At 36.8% G+C, this 11,033-nt stretch overlaps 1 protein-coding gene across 1 annotated transcript; it reads right to left on the reverse strand.

Moving 5' to 3' along the window:
* Positions 1-2,065: 2,065 nt before the first annotated feature.
* Positions 2,066-2,323, reverse strand: LOC119510943 (COMM domain-containing protein 6-like). The gene has a single exon (XM_037805365.1). It carries the CDS (start codon positions 2,321-2,323, stop codon positions 2,066-2,068), a length of 258 nt encoding a protein of 85 aa, XP_037661293.1.
* Between the last annotated feature and the right edge of the window lie 8,710 nt (positions 2,324-11,033).

Genomic DNA, 11,033 nt, shown 5'->3' on the forward strand with positions numbered 1-11,033 from the left:
TATAGCTATACAGCAAAAAAATTAAAAAATAAAAAATAAGTATTTTTAAAATCATATATGCACTATAATATATGCATCCACAATTTTTTTAGCTGTTCTTTCCCCCCCTCCAGATACCCTCCCCACCAATGCTTACAACCTGGTATATCCATCCTTTTCATACCTTTCTTAATTTTCATTTAAGTACTCAAATGTATATTAATGCATTTTACACCATTTAGTAAAACATAACAATAACATATTGGAAATATCTCAAAAGGCAAATTTTAGCAGCTGTATAATATTCCATAGTATAGATATACCAATTTTATTTGACCATTTCCTTATTGACAAGTATTTGCTGTTTCCTTATTTTTTTTTGCCACTGTAAATGCCTATATATATGTAATATATATCCTATTTTAATCAGATTTATGCTCATTTGCTGTTGTAACAATCCAAAATTCTCCACAGCTTACCACAGTAAAAGTTTATTTTTAGCTCATATCACTGTCTGATGCAAGACAGAGTCTCTTGTGGGGAGTTTGTCTCCAGTAGTGATTTAGGGATCCATCCTAGAGTTCTGCTGTCCTGGAGTCCTTCATTTCCAGCACCTTTTCTGTGGAAAAGGCTGTCAACATCCGGAACACTGTTATCTGGGAAGGCACATGGCTGGCATCTGCTGGTCCTTTGCTCCCAGGTTGCATTGCTTTCAGCTTCTGATTCCAGCAGCTTTCTCCTTACACATCTGTGGGTTCTCACTTAGCTTCTCCGGGGCAAACTAAGCTTGATCTCTTAGCTTACCATCTCCAGATATCTGGGACTTTGTCGACTCTGGGCCTTTTCTAAGCGTCTCTGAGCTCTCTTCAAAATGCCTCTGCCTTTCATCCTCTCATAGAGGATGCCAGTATACTAATTAAGACCCACCTTGAATGGGAAGGGCCACTTCTCCATGGAAATAATATCAAAAGATCCCACCCACAATAAGTCTGCCCCCACAAGATAGGATTAATTGAACATGGCTTTTTCTAGGGTACAGAATAGATTCAAACTAGCCCATACATCAATCTAGTATTTGTCTTTGTTTATGGCCCATTTTTCCCCACATATAATTTTTCTTTCATTTGTCAATATATTGATGTTTTATATTATAGTTTATGGGGTTGTTGTCTGGGTTTAAAGGGTCTCCCCAAGCCTTAGGTTACATAAATATTCTTTTAAAACTCCTAACATTATTTTGTTTTTTATGTTAAGTCATTAATCCATCTGGAATTTACTTTTGAATATATTTTGATTGCTAGTATCATTTATTAAATTTAACTTAAATTTAAATTTTCCCACCCAACTGAAATACTGTCCTTGTCCCAAATATCACAACCTATTTCTAGGCCACTTATTCTGTCCCAGTGATCTATTTGTTTATTCCTAAACTAATGCCATACAGTATTGATTGCTGTGGATTTACAGAATATTTTAACAACTGGTTTATAAATTTAAATTCAGTGGCGATCGCCTAACACAATAATCTGTGCTACCAGGTTAAACCAGTTGTGTATAGAATTTGTAATAAAATTTATCTTGCCATCTGTGCATGTATTTGAACTTTCTACAAATATTAATAACAGAAACCACTTGAATATTAGGGTAATATAAGGCAGCAATGGTGAAACATAATCTGATTCCAAACGTCTGAAAAAAGCAGCCTCACTCTTCTTTCTGATTTCCTTTAAAAATAAATGAATGTTATAAAATTGAATTTGTAAAGCAAAGTTATCCAAATCAAATACTACTTTTCTCACTTATAGATACTTTATATATTGGCCTTTATATAAAATTTTGTTTATAAAATGGGTTTTATTTCCAATAAGTTTTTAAACTATTAACCAATATATAATTTTAGCATATTCACAAATGGTATTATTAATTACCAATAATTCTTGTTTATCTGATTTATTATTTTTTTAAATGGAAAAACAGAAGTGTAAAATTTACAAATATCATTTAATCCTTATGCAGTTTTGCTGCATAAAGTGAAGTTCACGGTTTTAGAATGATTTTAGCAATTTATCAACAAAGCGATCAGTTTTCACACAGTTTCAATAATTGCTGCAATTTCCTTGAACTGTCTGTAGTAACTCTGAAACTGTGGAACTGTCATTTCAAAGGACTTGTTCTTCACTTGGCCTGAATGATCTGCCACTTTTAGCATGACTGCAACATAAGGATATTTAAGAGATCTGCAATTGTCGGAACTCACAGTCATATCCAGGTTCCACTGAAAAGCTATAAGCTGGTTGGTGACCTGAGACTGAGCATCTAGCAGCGCCTCGCTAGGCCCCTCCATGGGGGACCAAAGCTCAGACAGTGGACTTGCGCTGACACTTCCCTAAAGCCAACACTTCCGCTTCCCAGAAAAGGCATTTTTGGCAAAATATGGCATCCTTTCTTGATAAAAAACACTTTGAAAGATAGGAATAGAAGGAAACTTCCTCAACATGATAAAGGGCATATATGAAAAACCCACAGCTAATGTCATACTCAATAGTGAAGGACTGAAAGCCTTCTCTCTACAATCTGGAACAAGACAAGGATGCCCACTGTCACCAGCTTTATTCAACATTGTGCTAGAAGTTCTAGCTAGAACAGTTAAGTGAGAAAAAGAATAAAAGGCATCCAAATTAGAAAGGAAGAAGTAAATCTTTCACTATTTGCAGATGACATGAACTAATATATAGAAAGTCCTGAAAAATCTACAGCATAGCTACTAAAGCCAATAAACAAATTCAGCAAAGTGGTGGGATACATGCAAAAATCAGTAGTGTTTCTATACACCAGTAATGAGCAATCTGAGGAGGTAATCAAGAAAAAAAATTTCATTTACAATAGCAACTAAAAGAATCAAATATCTAGGAATAAACTTAATCAAGGATGTAAAGGACTTGTACACAGAAAACTACAAAACATTTGCTAAAAAAAAATCAAAGAAATCAAATAAATGGAAAGACATTCTGTGTTGATGGATGGGAAGACTAAATATCATCAACATGCCAATTCTACCCAAAATGATTACAGATTCAATGCAATCCCATTCAAAATTCCAACAGTCCATTTTGCAGAAATGGAAAAGCTAATTATCAAATTTATTTGTAAGGGTAAAGGACCCCAAATAGCCAAAAACATCTTGAAAAAGAAGAATGAAGTTTGAGGACTCACACTTCCTGACTTTAAAGCATATTACAAAGCTATAGTGCTCAAAACAACATAGTTTTGGCATAAAGATAGATATATTGACCAATGGTATTGAATTGAGAGTTCAGAAGTAGACCCTCACATCTTCGCCTGATTGATACTTGACAATGCTGCCAAGTACACTCAACTGGGATAGAATAGTCTTTTCAACAAATAGTGCTGGGAGAACTGGATATACATATGCAAAAGAATGAATGAGGACTGCTATCTCATACCCTATATAAAAGTTAACTCAAAATAAATCAAAGACCTAAATGTAAGAACCAGGACTTTAAAACTTCTAGATGAAAATATAGTGAAGCATCTTCAATATCTTGTGGTAGTCATTTGTTTCTTGCTCTTTACACCCAAACCACAAAGCAATGAAAGAAAAAATAGATAAATGGAACATTCTCAAAAGAGATAAAGAGGAATACTCATTCATTGCTGGTGGGGATGCAAAATGATGCAGCCCGCTGTGGAATACAGTTTGGCAGTTCCTCAGGAAACTTAGTATAGAATTACCATATGATCTGGCAATCCACTATTGGGTATAAACCCAGAAGAACTGAAAGCAGGTACTGAAACAGACTTTTGCACACTGATATTCATAGCAGCATTATTCACAATTGCCAAAAATGGAAGCAACACAAATGTCCATCAACCAATGAATGGATCAAGAATATGTGGTATAAACATATGTTGGAATATTATCCAGCTGTAAAAAGGAATGAAGTCCCAATACATATAATAACATGGATGAACCTGGAGGACATTATGTTGAGTGAAATAAGCCAGATACAAAAGGACAAATATTGTATGATCTCACTGTCATGAACTAATTGTAATAAACAAGCTCACAGAGTTAGAATCTAGAATACAGGTTACCAGGAGATAGACTGGGATTGGAGAATAGGAAGTTGATTCTTAACTTGTACAGTATTTCTATTTAGTCTGATGGTAAAAGTTGTAAATGGATGGTCGTGATGGATAGCACATTATCCATCAGAACTGAACTATATAGGTAAATGTGGTTAAAAGAAGAAACTTTAGGATGTATATATTACTAGAATAAAAATTGAAAGATAAAACATGGAACTGTACAGCACTGTGAACCCTATTGTAGATGATGGACTATAGTTAATAGTACAAAGTATTAGAATGTTGTTTCAAATGTATGCTACTAATACAAGGTGATAATAATAGAATGGTGTGAAAACATGCACCTAATATAAATAATGGACAATAGAGCAAACTATTTTAATAATGTTTCATCAATTGTAACAAAAGTAACTAATGTTAAAAAAAAGTACAATTTTTTTTTAAAGTGCTACCATCAATGGTAACAAATGTTCAACACCGATGCAAGGTGTTGGTGGTAGGGGTGATATAGGAATCCTGTATTTTATGCATGATCATTTTGTAGACTCACAACTTCTCTAAAAAAAAAAAAAAATGAGTTGAACATACAGAAAACAATGGATGGGACATAGTTGTCCTTGATGCATCACAAGAGTTCCGTGGACGCAGCTTCAAATAAACAGTGACCCTGAAGTCTGCTCTAATGTTTCCTTTTCCTCTTCAGCATCAGCAAAGATTGCATGGGAAGACTGCTTTTCATTCCCACTTCTTCCACTTTTAGTATACAGAGAAGACAAAGTGATCCATCAAAACAAAAGATTCATCTGAGTTGCTTGCAAATTGCATAGTAATGATTAATTTCTTCAGAGCTTCTGTATCCTTTGCTTATAAAACCTTTAATCTAGGCTGAGAAGAGACAACAACAAGTTCTCATAGTATTATTAGCTCCTTAGTGCAATCTCATGATCTAAAATTATGGTTCTAAAATTGCCACTACAGAATTTAGGACGCTAAGGAGATTTCAGGTCATTCCTATCTCCTTGATTTAGAATTATTTCTCTAAGAAATACCAGCACAGATTTCTGTAGCAGAGAAGACAGTTTGGGCTGGATTCTATGTATGGGTGTGTAAAAACTGAGCACCACTTTTTAGAAAAATAAAATATGAATCAAGAGTCATTCATTCTAGGAAGAAGGGCTGAAAACCACATAATGTGATGGTTAAGGAAATAAAAGAAATACTTTAATACATCAGCTAAGCCAAGTCAATTATTAACAATCTATCCCATGATTGCACACAGATGGATGTGATATACTATTAAAAATAAATCTTGAAAACCCAAAAATAATATGTTTTATAACATGATAGAATTTTATAAAGGGCTTTCAACTTCAAAAGCTTATCTGTGTTGGGGGTAGCAGATGGAGGTGTGAGGAAGGGTCCTATGTCATTGGAGAAGATTAAATGATTAAAGGGCTGTCTTTGAAATCTCCCAGTGTTACAGACCCACTAGCAAATAGGTTTCCAGGGAATCTGCCCTGATTCTAAATTCTCTGTGATACAGGGAGGAGCCCAGGGGTTTTTAGGTTACAAATTATGGGGCCAGATGAGACAGGGTTGGAATGGTATTTCAGAATCACTAAAGAGATGTGAGAATAGAAAGTACCAAGGTCAGAAGCGCCAACCACTTCAAGGTCACGGTGGTATAATGAGCAGCTTAGATGAGCTGGTTTCAGTGCGTCCTTTGTGGAAGGGATGGTGGGAAGAAAAAGATAGTAGCTGATTCTGGCCAGCTCCTCACACTTTTCCCTCTCAGAGTAAAAGAAGGATGGATAATACAGGTATTGGGCTAACCTTGGCAGGACTGGGGCCATTTTACTCTGTTGTTGTCCTACCTAAACTATAAAGACACCTTAAGGTCTTTTTGAATGATCATATCACTACCTTGATTTCATTATGATCATTCCTCTAGTTAATGAAATGTTTCAGTTTGTTTTTGGCTCAGCCCCAAATTTCCCAGCATGACTACACATTGGTCAGGTAGCATCAAACCTGCCCATCTTGAGTAATGTCCATGCATCAGACAAATTCTCTTTAGGCATTTCTAGTCAAGAACTAGATGTTTCAACTCTGATTAATTTATCTGTGACCCTGATTTCAGGCTGTGATTTTAGATTAAACAAATTCTCTAGACATCTATGAAGCTGTTCTTTGGAACAACTTGGTTTCTGCTTTCTATGTCCTCTACAGGGTTTTCAGTCACAGAGAAAAGTTATTTGAAAAATGATTTTTTGTTAAGATGACTTCATGAATATTTTCTTGCAGGAATATATGACTTTTTAGAGAATAAACAGAGACAGAGAAGTCCGGTTCAACAACTGGAATTTCAGCACTTGGGTGAAGTCATTCATTCATGACACGTAACCCAATAGCTACTCTGCCGACTTGTGAGGCGCTCACCTTACCTTGCTTTTGGTTTCCCTGGAATGGTGGAGGAATGTCTGGTGGGGAGGAAAATTTGTTGAATATCTGCTAATTTCTAGCAACCATCTAGGGGATTTAAATAAATCATTTTAATTATTTCTCATGACAATTCTTAGAAGTGGTGGTTATTATGCTCATATTAGAGACAAAGAAAATTAGGGTCCAGGGAAGTTAAATAACTTTTAAAGGTAACATAGCCTGGAAGTGGGAAAGCTGGGACTTGATCCCAGGTCTGTTTTGTTTTTTCATCCATACAGTCATTCAGTCATTCAGTCATTGAGTTACTATGGGGAACTGGGATATAGCAGTATCTGAGAAGACAAGGTTTTGCTTTCACGAACTTCACATTCTAGTTGGGGAGACAGACAATATCAACAACAACAACTTAAATTCAAACTGAAATCTTTCTGACTGCCTGCTCTTTCCATGCTACCTGGAATAGATGCTTATTTTGTAAGGCTTAGAGAGCATATATGTGTGTATGTATCACAGATTCTACTCATGTGTAGGTATAAATAAGTACTCAGAAAATAAATGCTATAAATAAAACAGAAGTAGGGTGGAGGAAGGTGAGTGACTGGGTTGGGGCAGAGGTTTTGTTTTAGATAGTGTGTCAAGAACACTCTGAGGAAATGATGCAAAGCTTTGGGGTAAGGGCATTCCAGATAGAAGAAACAGCCCATGCAAAGATCCTGAGATAGTAATGAGCTTAGCGTGTGCAGGAAACAGCCAAAGCCAGAGTGCTAAGCGGAGTGAGTGAGGGACAAAGTGGTGGGAGATAAGGTTGAAAGAGAGAAAGGAAGGGGGCGGTGTATGTAGGGCCTTATAAGCCACTTTAAGGGGTTTGGAGTTTATTCTGAACTCAGCAGGGCATGGCACAATCTGATTTACAGTTTCACAAGATCACACTCCGACTGTTTTGTAGGGAGTTGAGTTTAGGGAGACAAAAGAGGAAGCAAGAGGGCTAGTTAGGAGGCAATTGTTGTAAAAGTTGGAGAAGATAGTGGTATGGACTAGGTTGCCAATGGGAAAATGGTAAGACATGGTTAGATTCATAAATTATTATTACTTCAAAGCCATGTTTCTTTCATTATTTTATTCTTTGAGGAGGTGGAGAGCTCTCTCAAGCACAGTGGGCCTTCTCTTTGTCTTTCTGTGACTCGTGCTCTCCTATCCCCATACCTCACGGTAGAGACCAGGGCAGGTGACCAACCAGTCCAAGGTGGGGAATAGAGACCAGGATGAGAACTTTATTTATCCCTTGTGGGTATGAGGCAACTCAGGGCCCAGACAGAGCTTGAGCGTTTCATAAATTGGAACAATAACTTCTATGTTCCTAGGTTTTCTATATCTTTGTCATTGGTACCTATAGTCTTAATTATATATTCTAGAACTTTAAAAATTAGTCTCTTTTTGTCTTAGAGTTGGAGAGAATAGGAAAATTAGCCAATTGGGTTGTTAATTACTATCCCCTGACATGAAGACTTTAGGGGTAATATTTTTTAAAAGAAAATTATTTGTTTTTCTTCTACTTTTCATTCCAAATTTGTTTTAAACCCTGGAAATATGAGCCTTTATCTGCACTGTGATTTCAGAATAGACCAAGATATCACTTAGAATAGAATTTTCCTGGCACCAGGGAATTTTAACTATCCATTGTAGGCCTGAGAATGAAATGTGCTCATTAACAGAGAAAACTGGAAACTAGGTGGCATTTTTCCATTAGTGCTTTGCTTTCTGAAGCATTAATGGATAGACCTTGCTACTGCTCCAAAAACTATTAATAATTCTCCCCTGGTGCACAAATACGATACTACTGACCCTCCATGAGTAGGGCATGGGTTTTTTTTTTAATTTTTTAATTGCTTGGACAGGACTGGCAATGGATATTATGTGGAAGTTATTTTAGTTCTGAGTAACAGAAACCAACCTGCACTAATTTAAAACAAAAGAAAAAAAATGTATGCCTTATGTAACCAAAAGGATAGAGTTGCAGCTGATCCTCAGATATCACTGGAATCAGATATCCGGAAACTATCAGGAACCCGGGCAATTTCCTTTCTCCTTTTCTCACCCCAGTTTTTCACTGCAGGTCTACTGATCTCTCAGCAATGGAAAAGAACTTAAGTGAATCAGACTTCCTGAGGCTTTGTGTGGGACCACATTACTACTGAACTTTCCCTCAATGAGCAACAAGCAATTAGTGTAACCAACTGTTCATTTTGTCCAGGACTGACCGGTCTTTATCACTGACAGTCCCATGTCCTGGATAACTGGGAGGACTGGTCACCTGACGTGCTGCCATCTTGCACGTGGAGGTGGGATGGATGTGGATGTTGGGAGTGTAGGCTCAGGTTCAGAGCAATCAGGACCGGGAAAAACCCAAGGTGAGTCTGAACAAATACCTCACTGCTGGTCTCTTGTCATGTCTAAATTGAGTTCAACCAACTCTTAGTTGATTTTCAAAGATAATTTAACCAGTTATGTTAAAAACATGGAGATACAATCTATGTCTTTCTGGAAGCAGGTTTTGTGAATATACTTTCACCATAATTACATCACCTCCACTGCAACATTATTATATCACCTTTGTCATGTCACATTTATGTGATTCATTGGACAAGAGGGAGTTGATTTTGGATGAAGACAATTATACAATTATGGCCATTTCTTTCATTTTAGTACTGGTAAATCTCTACCCACAGCACTATTTGATTTTGCCTCAGTTTCTCTCTATTCAGATGTAATAGAAAGAGTGAAACACTGTTTTGTGATTGGAGAGTCATCATCCTTTTCAATTGTCATTAACCCAACTACTGTCAGCCTCAGTGATCTTATTGTCAAATGGGGATGATGATTATTACTTTCTCTGATCATGAGAGATGGGTGGCTCTCGGTCTCTGATTCCCTAGATTTATGATTTCCTGAGGCCAAGGAATATCTTCCCATAATTACTACCTTAAGCCTTGTCCTCTTTTTTTTTACTCTTACTGTTAACAATTTTAATTCTGTAAGCTTTTCTAGCCCATAGACCCCATAGCATCAAAAAATACTTTGATTTTATGGGACTCTGTAACTCTAAGGACTGTTAGGCCATTAGGTCTCTCACTTGTTTCCTGTACAACATCAGAAACTGCTCTGAAAGGAAAAACCTTTTATTGATCAGGCCCTTCCTTCTGTCTTCTCTACATCACCCTTGAAAATGCAGAGATCTGAACATTCCATGCCTGCTCCATTTGACCACAATTACAGCAAGCAGTGCATCATTGTAAAAGCCTTCAAATCCACATACCAAGAATTATTTCTAGGCTGAACAAATGTTACATTTCACACATATATATATGTGAAGCACTACTATGTTGTCCAATGTATGTGTAAATTTATTTAACATTGGTAGTACATGTAGTGTTATGAATTTTCTCCATCAATGAATACTGAAAATTAAATTATTCCTTTTTGGGCATCATAATGATGTTGTATACTAAAATTTCTGTTTTTCTTTTTGTTTTGTTTTGTTTCCTGATGAAAAAAATTGGGAGCCACTAGTTGACAGCTGGGGTCAAAAAATTGTGGTACACAAGCCAAATCCACCCTCTACCATAGTTGATGGTTGCTTTCCTGCTACCATGGCTGTGTGGAGTAGCTGCAGCAGAGGCTTATGGCCCACAAAACTAAACATTTTTATCTGGTCTTTTATAGGAAATCTTTACTCATTCCTATTCCTACAGGATAAAGGGAACTAACTCAACATTGGTTGAACACCTCCTCTCTTCTAGGCATAATATTAGGCAGTTTCACATTTCCTATGATATTTGATTTGATTTATCTCATTTACAATATTTTACATTTGAGCTCCAGCCTTCCTTGAATAACTCACTGCCATTTCCAGAATACCGTCTTGCATTTCCCCTAACTCCATGCCTTTGCATGTGTTACTCTCACTGCCTGGAATGCCTTTCATCTCCATTTTACTTGGAAAACTCTTCATTTTTCAATAAATATCTCAAATGCCACTTTCCTTGAGTAGTTTTCCTTGACTCTCAAAGACAGCGTTGCTTTCTCATTGTGGTTTCTAGAACATATTATGCACCCAACTGTACCCAGAGAGATAAGTTATCAGAGTTACATGAGTTTACATAGTAATCTTCCCTTTTAGTGGGTGATGGGGAACAGAGCAGTGCCTGGAAAGTCAATTCATTAGTGTTTATTGAGCATCCACTCTTTGCCAGACACATACTGTGGCCTTATCTTTCTGGAGTCCCCTCAAACTAGCTGCTGCGACAAGAACTTGGGCACTGATAACTTATTTGAGAGGTGATCTCAGGCAGCACAAATGAAGAAGTAGGGAAAGTTGAGTCAGGAAAGGGAGAAGAGCCAGTAAAGGGTGCATTAATTAGTGGATCACTGTAGGGGGTGCCAGAAGCTGTCTTACTGCGGACCCTCTGAGAACAGTCTTGTGGAACGTGACTCAGAATATTCCC

Source organism: Choloepus didactylus, chromosome 15 (assembly GCF_015220235.1).
Source record: "Choloepus didactylus isolate mChoDid1 chromosome 15, mChoDid1.pri, whole genome shotgun sequence".
Taxonomy (NCBI): domain Eukaryota; kingdom Metazoa; phylum Chordata; class Mammalia; order Pilosa; family Megalonychidae; genus Choloepus; species Choloepus didactylus.

Coding starts and splice junctions, on each gene's coding strand:
- LOC119510943 (XM_037805365.1), bottom strand. CDS start 2,323: ATGGAGGGGCCTAGCGAGGCGCTGCTAGATGCTCAGTCTCAGGTCACC.